Consider the following 16,794-nt stretch of genomic DNA (forward strand, 5'->3'; position numbering starts at 1 on the left):
CCCTGCCGGAAGTGCGTGTCAAGCCTCTTTCTGGTAGAGCTGACAGAATCCCTTCAGACGATCTTCCCGGTGACATAGTCTCTGCAGGGGGAAGAGAGAGGCGGCGGACAGCTTCCGGTTCGGTGGCAGAGGGAGGAAGAAGACTCCGGTTGTGAAGCTCCTGTGCAGAAAACTGCTGTGTACACCGGTGAGGACACCGAGAGGCGACATGACTGCGGACTGTGAGGCGTGATGGGCGGTAGAGAGCAGTAAGCGGCTGTGATGATAGGATGTGTCTGTGTGTGCCCCTCCGTGTCAGTCTGTAGGGGTGAGGGGCCCCATAGGGAGGTATAGCAGAAAGGCCACCATTATACTGAACCTGACTGTAGGGGAGAGGTCCCTGATGGCCAGAACATGCCAAAGTGGCTACATGTGAGGATTCAAGGGGATCTCCTGTCTGTCTGCTGTCTCTGCAGTCTGCTCATGGCACCTAGTGACCACTGTGTCCATGCATGGTGTCCGGCCGTGTAATACTACAACTCCCAGCAGCTCCTAAGAGCCAGTGAGGTATAAGACAGCCCTAAGGAGCATTCTGGTTGTGTCATATGTGCTAGCCATGACCTGTGTGTATTCTGCTGTATAGACTGTGGTTGCACAAGGTAATGTAGACACAAATGTGTGTGTGTGTGTATATAAAATATATATATATATATATATATATATATATATATATATATACACACACATTCATACACAATGTACACACACACACTATATATATATATATATATATATATATATATATATATATATATATATACACATATACAATTGTGTGTATATATATGTGTGTAGATATTTATACATATATATATTCTATACAGCATGGTATGTGGTGCTTTTTTCCAATAGCACGCTGCCGACGCATTGTTATACACCAGCAGTATACTGTATGTCATGAAGTATCTCGTAGAAGGCTCCAATGCAATGTGAACAGAGCCTTATCCGTGCAAAAATTTACACCAAATGTACCTACGGTATGTTTAAGGCTAGACCTACCTAACTGTTTTGGTCTTTACCAAAGATCACTGTGCCACCCTGCGACTCCTTTATAATATATGTGAATAGAGTTACATTGCAACCCATAGGATGTCATGAACCTGATTTCTGTTCACAGAAAAATAAAGGACTGCTGGATTTATTTGCAACTAGTAACCGCAGCATCCTGGGGGTTGTAATGTGACACTATTAACTATGTTACATGTTGATAGAAATTTTTGACACTATAGAAACATGTTTACTGTATAGAAGAGAGTCCCTCAATCCCCAGATTATTACCTTCGCAGAGCGCAGCAAGGGGGGGGTGGAAATCTCACTCCTCACCTGCCACTCCAGCTCTCTATGACGTCTCCACTTCACTCCATCTACAGGTTTATACAGTACAGTAGGATTGTTCATGTGAGTGAGAGGCAGGGTAAGAAGACTCTTAGCCTCCCATTGGTCTCTGTAAAGGTAATTATCAGGGGGCTGGGGGTCCATCTTTTATACACGAACACATGTTTATTCAGTGCATTGACTATACTGTAAAAAAAAAATATTATCCCTACATAACCCCTTCACATTAATGGAGTCACAGGGCAATATGGCCATCTTTCATCACATGAAGAGTGACAGCCAAAATCACCACATTGCCTCAATTCTGAAACACTGCGACCCAATTGCCTGATGGATTGGTCTCCTTGTATGCGAATGGGGAGAAACTGGAGAGTTGCCAGCTGTCCTTGTGCTAAGTCTTTTTCTCAGAAGTGCCCCAGGATTTCAGAGTAAAATATAGATCTTGGTTATTTCAATATCACTAGGTTCACACTAGCGTTCAAGTTCTGGTCCTTTTGGGGACCGGAAAAACGGAAATCCTATCCGTTTCAAAAATGGTAACCTGTAGACCCCATAGACCATAATGAGGCCAATTTGTAAGCAGAATGTAGGACAAAGTCTCCCATGGAGACTCAAATGCTCGTGTGGACCTAGTGTAAGTTACCGGTATGTTGTTTCTGTCGATATATTCAGCCTTTTTTTCATTTATTTATTTTTTATAGTAGTTCAAAGTGTAAGTTTGGGTTTTACTTCCGGAACATCTCCAGAATGAATGTAGACCTTGCGGTATACTATATACGGTGTATACATTCCCAATGCACACTGCTGACAGACAACGCAGATGCAGCCTACACTGAGCCTTAATTTTTGCTTTTCTTACGTTCCTATTATTTGGCTATTAAGGAATCCAGATTACTTTTTTTTTTTTTTTTTTTCCTTGGTTGACTTTATTGATGGAAAATCCTAGAATTTCCAATGCAATTTATAGATTGTTCTGCCTAGTGCAAAACTTAAGAGGGGGGGAGGGGTGTTTGTCATGGTTTTTCACTTAGATGGAAACGACCCAAAAAGTTGGGCAAAATAGCAAATTTTTTTTATGTAGATTGTGAGCCCCATATAGGGATCACAATGTACATTTTTTTCCCATCAGTATGTCTTTGTAGAATGGGAGGAAATCCACGCAAACACGGAGAGACCATACAAACTCCTTGCAGATGTTGTTCCTGGAGGGATTAGAACCCGGGACTCCAGTGCTTCAAAGCTACAGCGCTAACCACTGAGCTACCGTGTTGCCCCCATTGGCTACTTTTTGGCTATTTGCTATTTTGTTCTACATTGAATTCAAGGGAATCTGCCACTACTATAAATGATCAGTGGATCTCTGTCACTGCATTATGTTTCCTCAGATAGGCACATGGTGATTTTTCACAAATTTTTCCGTAGCAAAAAAAACATCCACTGAGTGATTTTAACCCCGTGCAGGGTGAAGGCGGTGCTGAAATCCGCAGCATAAATTGACATACTTAGGCAAAATATATCAGAACGTTTATATTTTTAGACGCTGCAAAACACGATCTAACGTTTGTAAGCTTCATATATCTGGCGCATAGTAAAAGTACGAGTTCTATAATCTGTACCAGTTTTATCCTGATATTATTTGCATTTCTTTTCTGTGCTGGAAATTTGTAGTGGACATTGATATATCTGTCTAGCGTAAAGGGGCTCTATCAGCAAAATTATGCGGTATGAGCCCCACATATGTGTGAAGTCTTTAAAAAGGCTATTCAGGCACCGCTAAAGTTATATAAACTACCCCCCCCCCCCACCCCCCCTTTCAGGGTCCGACGTCATCTTCAGCCACGCCTCCTCTTCCAGTGATGTCTTTCGGTCCCGTCTTCCTCCGGCGCTCGCAAACTGCCATTGATAAAAAATGTCGAATGGGTGCATGCGAAGTAACAGCAGTAGTAGTAGTAGCAGCATGCCCGCGGCATTTTTTGTTTCAATAGCAGTTTGCAAGCGCCGGAGGAAGACGGGACCCAAAGACATCACTGGAAGAGGAGGCGTGGCTGAAGATGACGTTGGACCCTGAATGCCCGCCCACCATGCACGACAAATAAGCTTAACATATTCTTTTTTAGGGTTTTATTTTAAAACGGGGGGGGGGGGGGGGGGGTAGTTTAATATAACTTTAGCGGTGCCTGAATAGCCTTATGTGGGGCTCTATCAGCATAATTTTGCTGATAGAGCCCCTTTAAAAACAAAAGAGTCGAGCAAGCCATATTTTTATTTTTTTTCTATTGCATCTATTTGTTATATGTCTGGTTTTTGGTTTTCTTTGTGGTTGCTTTCTGTTGCACTTTCATATATTTGCCCCATTGTGCTTGAATACCCCCAACACGGGACAGCGTTGGGCCTTAAAACAAGCATATTGGCTCAAACAGTTTAACTGGTTTCTACAATGTTTGTGTCCAGTGATCGGAGAATTGTGGCAATGGTAGAATTTACATTTCCCTCACTATTGAATCAGGGTTTCTCTTTCTAGGTATTATCTTTTGCTTTCCCCATCTAGATGACTTGGCACAGTGAGCTGACATTGCCAGAAAACCTTCTATCTGCTGCTCAATACTGCTCTTCCATGTTGTTGAATATAAAGTCATTCACTGGTGAAGGATGAGGCCTATATACTTAGTGACTAAAGATGAGCGAGTACTATTCAAAACTCCCGTTTCGAATAGCACGCGCCCATAGGAATGAATGGACACAGCCGGCACGCAGGGGGTTAAGCGGCTGGCCGCCGGCAAAGTCTGCGTGCCGGCCGCTTCCATTCATTCCTATGGGTGCGTGCTATTCGAATAGTACTCCCTCATCTCTATTAGTAACTAGAGATGAGCGAACAGTGTTCTATCGAACTCATGTTCGATCGGATATCAGGCTGTTCGGCATGTTCGAATCGAACACCGCGTGGTACAGTGCGCCATTACTCGATTCCCCTCCCACCTTCCCTGGCGCCTTTTTTGCTCCAATAACAGCGCAGGGTAGGTGGGACAGGAACTACGACACCGGTGACGTTGAAAAAAGTAGGCAAAACCCATTGGCTGCCGAAAACATGTGACCTCTAATTTAAAAGAACAGCGACGCCCAGCTTCGCGTCATTCTGAGCTTGCAATTCATCGGGGACGGAGGTTTCCGTCCAGTTAGCTAGGGGTTAGATTCTGGGTAGGCAGGGACAGGCTAGGATAGGAAGGAGAAGACAACCAACAGCTCTTGTAAGAGCTAAATTCCAGGGAGAAGCTTGTCAGTGTAACGTGGCACTGACGGGCTCAATCGCCGCAACCCAGCTTTCCCAGGATCCTGAATGGAATACACTGTCAGTGTATTCCCGTATACCCGATATATACCCCCGATACCCGTTCCAACGGTGTGCCCCCCCACCTTCACCCCAGAAATACCCTGCAAGTCCCCTAGCAATAGAATTGGGGCTATATACACCCACTATTTTTGCTACTGCCATATAGTGCCATTGTCTCACTGGGAATTCAAAGAATATATTGGGCTTACATATAACTTCAATTCCAGGGAGAAGCTTGTCAGTGTAACGTGGCACTGACGGGCTCAATCGCCGCAACCCAGCTTTCCCAGGATCCTGAATGGAACACACTGACAGTGTATTCCCGTATACCCCATATATACACCCCAAATCCCCGTTCCAACGGTGTGCCCCCCCACCTTCACCTCAGAAATACCCTGCAAGTCCCCTAGCAATAGAATTGGGGCTATATACACCCACTATTTTTACTACTGGTATACAGTGCCATTGTCTGACTGGGAATTCAAAGAATATATTGGGGTTACGTGCACCCACAATTTTTGCTACTGCTATATAGTGCCAGTTTCTGACTGGTAATTCAAAGAATATATTGGGGTTACGTGCACCCACAATTTTTGCTACTGGTATATAGTGCCATTGTCTGACTGGGAATTCAAAGAATATATGGGGGTTACGTGCACCCACAATTTTTGCTACTGCTATACAGTGCCATTGTCTCACTGGGAATTCAAAGAATATATTGGGGTTACGTGCACCCACAATTTTTGCTACTGGTATATAGTGCCATTGTCTGACTGGGAATTCAAAGAATATATTGGGGTTACAAATACCCTCATTTCTTGCTACTGCTATACAGTGCCATTGTCTCACTGGGAATTCAAAGAATACATTGGGGTTATGTGCACCCACAATTTTTACTACTGGTATACAGTGCCATTGTCTGACTGGGAATTCAAAGAATATATGGGGGTTACGTGCACCCACAATTTTTGCTACTGCTATACAGTGCCATTGTCTCACTGGGAATTCAAAGATTATATTGGGGTTATGTGCACCCACAATTTTTGCTACTGCTATATAGTGCCAGTTTCTGACTGGTAATTCAAAGAATATATGGGGGTTACGTGCACCCACAATTTTTGCTACTGCTATACAGTGCCATTGTCTGACTGGGAATTCAAAGAATATATTGGGGTTACAAATACCCTCATTTCTTGCTACTGCCATATAGTGCCAGTTTCTGACTGGTAATTCAAAGAATATATTGGGGTTACGTGCACTCACAATTTTTGCTACTGGTAGATAGTGCCATTGTCTCACTGGGAATTCCACAAATAATTTGGGGATTCATTCACCCTACATCTCAGGCTCTTGCCATATTCACCCAGGTTGTCAGTGCTACACCAGCTCGTTCCCAGACAGCTCGGCCCGAAAAACACGTTACCTATATAGAGGATTTGGACAATGAAGACAACATGTTCTAAATCTAATGTCTGCACCTTCTCCAGAATTAAAATAAAGGCAGCGTTTAACTTTCAAATAGCACTGCACAAAGGAAGAGCTTATCAGCTTGTCTCATGACATGCTACTGAAAAGTGTCATTTGTGTATCTTAATGTAAATATAGTTGTATAAGCTTTTTGGGTTTTAGGCACTGCCAAGTTATTTATTACCACCCGCTCCCTTATAATGATGATGACGCCAAAGTCACTGTGGGTGTTCAGAGCTCACAGCTTTGGTTGACATTTGTCTTGCTCTCTGTCGGTACCAGCTGTCTTTTTGGATACCGTAAAGTTATGTTGACTTTATTAACAGCTTTAGAAGCTTTAGCCAGGTTGTGACGGTGTGTAACCCTAACAACACTAAGTGGGATACACATTAATAGTCAGTCTATGTACGCTAAACGTATCACTGAAGTAATTTTTTTTCCCTCTCCCCTAATATAAGAAAGGAACAGACATTAGACCTAGACCGGGGTTCGAGGCTTGTAAAAATCCAGTATTATTTGTTCTTCATGATGTGAAATATGTGTTGAAAAGCAACCCAAGATGAAGTCAGCCATGTGTGCCAGTGTGTTACTTGGCATGCCTTTGCTGGCCCCAACTGTAAGGGTCACTCTCCATTTCCTCCATTTTCCACTCCCCTTCACACCATTTGTGGTGAAGCAATGGGATGCACTGAAGTGCACCCTCTAGCCTCGTGTGGGATAGGGACATCAGATGCCACTCCAACCCCCTCGTCTTCCTCCGCCAGCCAACGGTGCGAAGATGAGAGGAGTGTGCTCTGAATGTTTTCTGCCTAGCAGAGGCTAGTTCTCACTTACGAAAATGGCCCCACTTTGACCTGTATATCAGGCACAATGGTGTAGGTTTCAAAGAAACATGGCACCAACAAGTTGGAAAACGTGGGCCATGCGTGGACCGTGTTTGAGTCTGGCAAGCTCCAGATCTGCTACCAGGTTCCAGCCATTATCACAGGCGCAAAAATGCCAGGCCCCAGGTGTAGCAGGGAAAAAAAAATGCCATCTCAGCCAGGATGGCATCCCTGACCTCGGAGGCACTGTGCTGTCTGTCCCCCAAGCTGATCAGTTTCAGCACGGCCTACTGACATCTCCCCATGCCAGTGTTACAGTGTTTGCCGCTAGTAGCTGGGGTGGAGGTTGCAGCATCGTAGGGTTTCAGTCTACTCCTGCCATGAATTTTGGCCTGGGAGAGGAGATAGGCCACCCCAGTTTGCACCCGGGGACCAGACTCCACCACATTCACCCTGCCTGTCATTAAAGATAAGCACTGCAGCCCTGACCACAGGCGCTTGTCCATGTGTCAACTATAGACTTTAAAAACTATCCGCACAAGCGCCACACTTTCACCAGTAGCTCAGGAACATTGGGGTACCTTTTTCAAAAGATTAGCAGCAATGAGTTAAAAACGTGGCCCAGGCATGGAATATGTTGCAGGCTGCCAAGCTACAGAGCCAATCCCAGGTTACGGCCATTATCACACATGACAACATGCCTGGGCCCAGGTGCAGTGGCAAAAACCACATTGCCGTCTCATCGAGGATGGCATGACTCACTTTGTCGGCAGTGTGCTGTCTGGCCCCCAAGCTGATGAGCTTCAGCACGGCCCGCTGACGTCTCCCCACACCAGTGTTGCAGCGTTTCCAGCTCGTAGCTGGGGTCAATTTAACAGCGGAGGAGGGTGGTGTTTCAGCCCTCCTCCCAGGAATGTTGTGTGGGGAGACAAGTCAGGCCACCACATTTTGCGACCCGGTCCACGCCTCAACTACATTCAACCACTGTGCCCAAATTGAAAGGTAGCGTCCCTGTCCGCATGCACTTGTCCATTCGTAACTGGTCACATGGAACTTTAGGGCTAAGCGCTGAATTTAGGGACCGCCTCATGTTTGGGGGAAAGTGCTGGTGTGGACGGCACAGTGCGGTGGCGCAGTAGACACTCTGCCCAAAAAGGGCAGAGTGTCCCCCAGCCGGGATTCCAACATCTCCTGGGCCAGATTTCTTGAGATGAGGCCATTGAAGCCTTGGGCATGTGGGTGGGTTGCGCTGTACTTTAGCATGAAATGAAAGGCTTGGGAGATGGGGAGTTGCTGGGAAGAGGCGCATGATGGCGCGGGCAAAAGGAGAAATGGCAGGAAAAGGTGAGGATAAGGGTGAACTCCCCAAAGTGTCAGAGGCAGATGTGGAGGTGTCCTGGCTGCTGGTCTGGACTGCAGCGCCAGCCCTGTCAACAGTGGGAGAGGCAATGGCCGCCAGGCCAAACGACGATTATCCTGCGCTTGCTCTCACCCACTGAGCCCCGCAAGAGGTGGTGAGATTCCTCTCCGCAGATCTCCAAACCATCTTGGACTTGCAAATTGCACTAAATTTGTCATGTAACTGACATGTATATGATGAGTCTATCCATTGTCTGTTCATTTTGGTGAAAGTCAGCCTGTCAGCTGACAGACAGCTGTGCTTGTCAGTGATGATGCCACCGGCTGCTTGTACCCCCAGTTTTTCATGCTTAGCTTGCCTCCACATCCACACTGCTTTTGCCCCTAGACATCACCCCAGTCCATGCCTTAGCTTGTACCCCCAGTTTTTCCTGCTTAGCTTGCCTCCACATCCACACTGCTTTTGCCCCTAGACATCACCCCAGTCCATGCCTTAGCTTGTACCCCCAGTTTTTCCTGCTTAGCTTGCCTCCACATCCACACTGCTTTTGCCCCTAGACATCATCCCTATCCATGCCTCTGCCCCTAGCCATAACTCTGCCACCCCTGGAAACTCATGGTGCAGAAACTTTGGGAGCTGACTTTGAGGAACCCTTGGGTTTTGTAGATGGAACTCCATCAAAGGTCTGTGCAGCTCACACACCCTGCTCAAGATATGGTATTGTAGGGTTTCAGCGTGTGTGAATGACGGACAACAGCCTGTGTTTGGACAGATGTAGGCCTTGCTAGAGTGTTTTTAGGCTAGCAGCGACTCCTGTGCACTTGCAAAAGTGGGCGCACAAGCGCCGCATTTTCAACAGTAGCTTCGGTACATTTGGGTATGTTTTTAAAAAACTTTGCACCACTAGGTTAGACGTGGGCCAAACATGGAACGTGTTGGAGGCTGGCAAGCTCCAGAGCCGCTACCAGGTTCCAGCCATTATCACAGGCGTAAAAATGCCAGGCCCCAGGTGTAGCAGGGAAAAAAAAATGCCATCTCAGCCAGGATGGCATCCCTGACCTCGGAGGCACTGTGCTGTCTGTCCCCCAAGCTGATGAGCTTCAGCACCGCCTGCTGACGTCTCCCCACACCAGTGTTTTAGCGTTTGCCGCTAGTAGCTGTGGTGGAGGTTGCAGCGTCGTATGGTTTCAGTCTACTCCTGCCATGAATTTTGGCCTGGGAGAGGAGATAGGCCACCCCAGTTTGCACCCGGGGACCAGACTCCACCACATTCACCCTGCCTGTCATTAAAGATAAGCACTGCAGCATCCCTGACCACAGGCGCTTGTCCAAGTGTCGGTGGTCAAGTGGACCTTGCAGCAAAGCGCGGAACTAAGGGCCCACCTGATGTTGAGTGACACGTGCTGGTGCAAGGCAGGGACGCCACACCGGGAGAAGTTGAGACGGCTAGGGACGGCATAGTGAGGTGCCACAGTTGCCATCAGGTCCGGGAAGGCGGGAGTTTCAACAAGCCGGAACGCCAACCTCTCCTGGGCCAGCAGTTTAGCGATGTTGGCGTTCTAGGCTTGCGTGGGTGGGTGGTTAGCGGTGTATTTCTGCCGGCGCTCCAATGTCTGAGAGATGGTGGGTTGTTGTAAAGAAGCGCCTGATGGTGCCTTTGATGGTGCAGGAGAAGGAGATAAGACAGAAACAGGGGAGGATGAGGGAGAAGTCAACAAAGTGGCGGAGGCAGATGAAGTGATGTCCTGGCTCGTCCTCTGGAGTGCATCGCCAGCACTGTGAGCAGAGGCAGTGGCATGAATGGCGGGCGACGTTTGTCCTGCCGTTGCTGCCTGCCACTGATTCCATTGCTTGGATTCCAAATGACGGTGCATTGAAGTGGTGGACAGGTTGCTCTTCTCAGGGCCCCTACTCGATTTCGAGAGGCAAATTGTGTAGACGACACTATATCTGTCCTCGGCGCATTCCTTGAAAAAACTCTACACCTTCAAGAAACGTGCCCTCGATGGGGGAGTTTTTCTGGGCTGGGTACAAAAGGGAACATCTTCGGACATTCCGGGTCTGGCCTGGCTTCGGCAAAGCAGCTGACCTCTGCCTCTGGACATGTCTCTGCCTCTAGCTACCCTTTTTGGTGCTGCACCTGCCTCAACATCCACACTACTTTCCCAGCTTGACATCTGCCTTGTCCAGGTGGGGTCGGTGTCCTCGTCGTCCACCACCTCCTCTTCCAACTCCTGTCTCGCCTCCTCCTCCTGCACAATGCGCATGTCAACTGGCTGCCCTGACAGCAACTGCGTCTCATCGTCGTCGATGAGGGTGGGTTGCTGGTCATCCGCCACCAAATCGACCGGAGATGGAGGAGACTCTAGTGTTTGAGCATCTGGACACAGATACTTGTCTGTTAGGTCCGTGGAATCGCGAAATGGAGGGGCAGGTTGCGGTACAGTCAAAGGAAGGGAGAACAGCTCTGGGGAGCAGGGACAGTTGGGGTTATTGTTCTGGGAAGATTGGGAATTTTGGGTGGAAGGAGGACAAGACTGTTGGGTAAGAGGAGGTAGAGGCTGCCTGGCTGGTGGACAATGTGCTTTAAGCGTTATCCGACAGCCATTGCAAGACCTGTTCCTGGTTCTCGGGCCTACTAATCTTTGTACCATTCAGCCTAGTTAATGTGGAACTTTTGTGCAAAGCGCAGAACTTAGGGCCCGCCTGATGTTAAGGGACACACGCTGGTACAAGGCTCAACTCACCCTAAGTGCCAAAAACACTGCTGGTGCAAGGCTCTACTCATGCCAAGGGCCTCAATCTCTGCTGGTAGCTCAGCTTAAGGTCATGTAACTTTGTTTGGAAGGGCTCATGTTAAGGGCTAGAAAAGTGAATTTTGGAAGGTCTTACCACATCACACACACACACACACACACACACACACACACACACACACACACACACACACACACACACACACACACTCAAAATGACAGTTAAGGGTGAGGGCTTTTGGAATTCCCATTGCCTATTCCATTTGTGGTTGTCATGGGGAACGTGATTTAAAGGGGTGGTTGTTACTGTTTGTTGAGCTTAAATTGGGGTTTGTGTCCATCCATTTGGGGAGTAAAGAAGGTTTCCAGGTATTTTCCCACTTTGATAGAGGTTTTTTTGAATGTGGAAAGTGTGTAGTTGTTAGGCAGTGATGTTGGGGTAATAGAGGGTCTTTGGTGTGTTAGATGCCCCCAGGCATGCTTCCCCTGCTGTCCCAGTGTCATTCCAGAGGTGTTGGCATCATTTCCTGGGGTGTCATAGTGGACTTGGTGACCCTCCAGACACGGATTTGGGTTTCCCCCTTAACGAGTATCTGTTCCCCATAGACTATAATGGGGTTCGAAACCCGTTCGAACACACGAACATTGAGCGGCTGTTCGAATCGAATTTCGAACCTCGAACATTTTAGTGTTCGCTCATCTCTATTAGTAACTATTCACTGAAAATATAATAGCCTAAAATGTGACTTTTAATAGAAATATCCGTTAAAATTGGAAAAATAAACCATAAAGTGTAGCGCTCCAACAGTGATAATCTAAAAGCTTATTTTCTCTTGGGGTAGATCCCCTACGTTTTTTTAAGGATCTGTCCCAACAGTTGCTTAAAGGGCAGATCTGCCTTATAACCACCCTGCATAAAGTCAAAAGGTAACCATTAGAGATGAGCGAGTATATTCGATCTAATAGCTCCGCCGCATAGTTCTTGGTGTAAAAAAGTGCCGGGGAAGGTGGGAGGGACATTGGATTTTTACTGCCCCCACCACCACCTTCCCTGGCGCTTTTTTACACCAAGAACTATGCGGCGGAGGTATTGATCGAATATACTCGCTCATCTCTAGTAACCATACCTGGGCAATACTCTTTTTAGCCCAAACATATGATCCCTATCAGACTGTCTGATACAGCTGTAGGGGAAGTAACAACGGGCTCATCTGTCAACCAAAACCCACTTAAAAAAAATTTGCAGGCATGTTGCAAGTGAGTTGCAGCCATTTGCATCTTGCATTGAGGTCTGTGCCGGCAACTTATAACTTGGGAACAAAAATCTAGTAGGTTTGGATATTTTGTGACTACTGCATGGCAGTGATATTACCTTGTATGTTACAGGTAATAATCACAGTGGGACTTTACATTCTTCATCTTCTATGACCAGGGTCAGTATGTAACCCTAGCCTAGGGGCTGGCTGCATTTTTTGTGAAATTTGACCTAATGGTGACATGAATCGATAGAAGTTGCATTGCATGACTAATATACAGAGCCCAAGATTTACAGTCTGGGATGTACCAAGAAAGTGGTCAAAAGTGCACCTAAACATGGTAAAGTTTCGGCGCACTATGGAACATCTTACCTCCTGCACCCCACTTACCACTGTTTTTATCAGTCATTGGAATTTAGGCAGCCTGGGGCAGGGGCACCCATGTCCAGCAGATTATCTATAGAAATCTGAATTATACCACAAATCTTCACCAGTTCCTGACTGGCACAGATTCGAGATCAGCTGCACCTAAGGATTCCTAAGAGCCTGGAGCCTTTATCCTGCACCCGTCGGGAAATGCAATAAGATTGGCCTAGGAAACGCTATCCTAATAAATTCCCCCCTATATGTCCACTTAAGTGTGCATGATGCAGCAATTGGCCAGACAAGCACCATTTATCAGGTATATATGGTGAGTTTATTCCTTGCCAGTACATGGCTACACGTACGTACGTTTTATTCATCTTCCATGCTTTATTATGCTGCAGAGCTGCATTCACAACTCTGCTGGATGTCATTGAAAACTCTAGACTCACTTCTTTCAGACAGGTCGCCATCATTATAAGTGCTGTTTTTTTTCTACATTATAATGCCTTGTGTCTGCTACTCCTAGGAAATAAGTAAAACGTTGTGCGGACTTAGAATCAACCAAGATTTTGGTAGAATTCAGCTCTGAAGCTTGCACATTCATGAATGCAGCTGTGGATTGTGACACAGGCTATGTCTTAAGATAATTACGTAATGACATTCACAGGGGGCTATGCACTATAAGACTGGTCTGATATTGTAGTGTATCTGGTTATAAATGTACTGTGTGAATACGGGGGAACGTTTCTGGCACCCTAGTGCTTCCTCACATTTATTATGGATCTTCTTCAAAGCTATTCTTTCCGGATTGTGAGTGGAGAAACACTCTGCAGAGGAATGTGAAGTATAATTGAAAGCCGATGTAGAGAGGCCGCTCTGACGGATGCCTCGTCTCTATGTTCTGGGATTTAATCCAGGTCTTTAAATTGCCTATGACATTGCACAATTCAGCCAGATCTCTGGGACCTATGGATTTCTCATTATATTCTGCTGGTCGTCTTAATAACATCTATTTCACTGCGTAATTCTGTCAGATGGAAAATGTGACTATTAGCGGTTCACAATGTTCTTTATGTCTTATGATTAACACTGGACCGTCCACACTTTCTTACTACAATGTATTGTCTTTTGTAGATGCAGCAAGGGTCACCAGTCCTGCCAACCCGAAATGCTATAAGCTGGAAACGACCTAGTACTGCAAGCAAGAGCACCCTGGCTACAACACCACATAAGATTCGCAGGGACTCCATGCGTCTATCTTCCCCGTTGCTGTATTTATACTTGGTGTGAAGAATTCTCTTCACTGTGCATGGACAGAAAGCCAATGCGTAGGTGAGTACCGGAGGGGGAATATGCCTTTACCATATGATCACCCCCCACCCAAGGGGTGCTACAGCAGTGCCTGTATAGGTATATAGCCTTGACATATATTTTATTTAGAGTACCTTTAATTCCAGGGCATTGTACTATACATATTGCACAAAAACAGATGCAATAAATATGAGCTGAGTGACCTACTTGTACAAAGGACCCGTCTTACAAGGAGGTCCTGTCTGCTAGGAAGAAGGCAGGAGATGATGGTAGGAAGGTGTTCAGGTGCTATTGTTTTGATGGCAAATCAGGGTGTAAGTGTTCGTGCCTAGAATAACCCCATCTGACCTGCTTCTCATCACCCGAACCTAACCGGGACTCCATCCCCCATTCCGCTTAAGACCTCGTTCACACAGGGCACGGGACTGCGTATTTTGGTCCCGATTCTGATGCGGGAAGCCGTGTCAGAATAGGACCAAAATACGACTGTAGCAGCTTCCGACAGTCGTGGCTTCCCGCTCTGGAGTAGGCCCAAATGAATGGGCCTAGTCCGGAGGGTACTGCTGCGAGGCGGACGCCGGGCCTGACTCAGCCGCGGAATCCGCCTGAAGAGAAAGCAACTCGCTTCTTTTTTGAACTGGAACATACCGCTCACGGAGAAAAGGAAGCTAGCGGTCTACATAGACCTCTATTGTGAGGGGGCGGGTTCGGCATCAATATTGCCCTGTGTGAACGAGTCCTAAAATAGGCAGAGAGAAATGTCCTGCAAGTAGGACTTTTCTCTCCGCTGTTTTCAGTGTCAACGCGACAGACCTGATTATAGTGTTTGGGGTTCGCAGGTAACTGCTTTTTAAGCAGATATGGTTTTCATTTTTCAAAGGACAGAAACCCAAACACTAGTATGAACCTAGCGTTAGTCATATTCTAGTCAAATTCTAACAGAGAATATAAAATCCCAGGTACGTTCATCTGCAGCACACCTAATGTAGTGTATTTAACAATATGCACCAAATGTTCCACTGAAAATCTGTATGTTGGAGAGACGTGTCCAAACATTTCTGCAATGAAGATCATAATATCACCAATGACATGAAAATTTTGGTTTTTAGAGGGAATTTTAAATCTAGTAAAGAGAGACTGATTTATGAGTACAAATTTATGACCTTGTTTAACACACTCGAGTGAGGGATGAATCTCTCACATGGGTTCATGGCATCCTACAGGAATCACTGAACTGAGACAGCCATAAAGACACTCACAAATTGATGAATTGTTTAGTTGTATAACCAATAACCTTCTTCTACCCTCCCTCCTAGAATCCTATCCCTATGTGTTCCTCTTGTACATAAATATGTATCCTTCAGAAATTGTTTTTAGATATACCTGAAGAAGAAGCCGAGAGCTTCGAAACGTTGTAATCTACCATCATTATTAGTTAGCCATTAAAGACTCGAGGTTTGTTTGTTTTGTTTTTTGTTTTTTTTTATGGAACTCAGAGTGAGTCTGTTATAGTAAAGCGTGGGCAGACTGAGGGGTGGTTGTATAAACCAGACAATGACCTTTTAACTGTGAGGGGATGAATGGAGTTTGTCTTTAATATTTTGTGCTGTACATAATGATATATATGTACATTTGCACTAAGCTGTAGCAATTCCCCTTAGACCACTAGCAGGTTGCGCAAAATGAAATATTGTCATTGTGATAAATTTAAAGAGGACTTTTCATCACTTGGGGCACATGCGGTTTTATATACTGCTGGAAAGCCGACAGTGCGCTGAGCTATCTGTGCAGGTACCGTAGCTCTTCACCGTCAGAAGAGCGTTCATGACAGTCAGTCAGCAATGCCCTTCCTCACAGTAGCGCCTATAGCACTGTACTGTGTGAGCGGGGAGTAACGCCTACCCCCCCTCCTGCTAGTACTCGTCCATAGATGAGTACTGGTGGAGGCGTCAATGGGGGGACACCTCTCTATAATGCCAATTTTTTTTATTATTATTATACTTTCTCCAATAATGAGCGATCCCTCATTCATTTAGTCTCTTCTGTATTCTCACATTATACATTTGGATCCGGTTTTCTATTCAGAAGCTTATTTTATGCTGTGTAAATAGATCATGTATTGATTTGTCGGTGACTCTGGAAGTAAAACCATGTAAAATATTTATGGGATTTCCAAGAAATCTTCTTTTATTTCACAAATGGACTGCGGCCCTACCAGCGTATCCTCCCTTCCTCACCCTTTCTATATATAAATGCCTTTTAATGTGTTCTCCCATGCCAAGAGCTGAGACAAGTCGCTAAGCCTTATGCCCGCTCGCCCAGGCTCCGGTTTCACCTTGCAGCTGTTAGATTAATGATACGAGGGCTGGAGAAGGCAATGCTTGTGTTGTCCATCCGACACTCTCCTCATTGTGGAGTCGACCCCAGCAGCAGCAACAGATCCCTGCCAGTCCCTGACTAAGGACGGAGACAGCACAGCACAGATGCCAGACCTCATAGCCTGGTAATGGGTCTTATAGACTGGAGATGGGTCAGGGTTATTGCTTTCCTACATTAAGCTTATAGTAATGAGCAAGTAAATTCGGTACTACACCTACAGCATCAAAGTAAGCAATGTGTAATGGGTAGAGGGGACACGTCAGCCGCTCGTGTAGTAAGTTGCTCAGTTTATCACGTTCAGATAACAAAAACTATTCTTGCTGGACATACAGTTCATAATGCTACGTAGCTGTAATATATGGTGTTTATTAGC

The 16,794-nt window shown here is 46.0% G+C and overlaps 1 protein-coding gene across 3 annotated transcripts in view; it reads left to right on the forward strand.

Moving 5' to 3' along the window:
* Nucleotides 1–68: 68 nt before the first annotated feature.
* The window catches only part of KLHL20 (kelch like family member 20), a 39,479-nt gene continuing 22,753 nt past the window's right edge, over nt 69–16,794 (forward strand). The window contains exons 1-2 of one of the 3 annotated variants that reach the window (XM_075287969.1): nt 69–248; nt 13,866–14,063. In XM_075287969.1, coding sequence (XP_075144070.1) covers nt 14,041–14,063 — 23 coding nt within the window. In that variant the 5' untranslated portion in view covers nt 69–248; nt 13,866–14,040. Of the gene's footprint in view, nt 249–13,865; nt 14,064–16,462; nt 16,546–16,794 lie in introns of those variants that run through there. The other 2 variants (XM_075287968.1, XM_075287970.1) reach the window with 2 other exon arrangements.

Source organism: Leptodactylus fuscus, chromosome 9, assembly GCF_031893055.1.
Source record: "Leptodactylus fuscus isolate aLepFus1 chromosome 9, aLepFus1.hap2, whole genome shotgun sequence".
Taxonomy (NCBI): Eukaryota; Metazoa; Chordata; class Amphibia; order Anura; family Leptodactylidae; genus Leptodactylus; species Leptodactylus fuscus.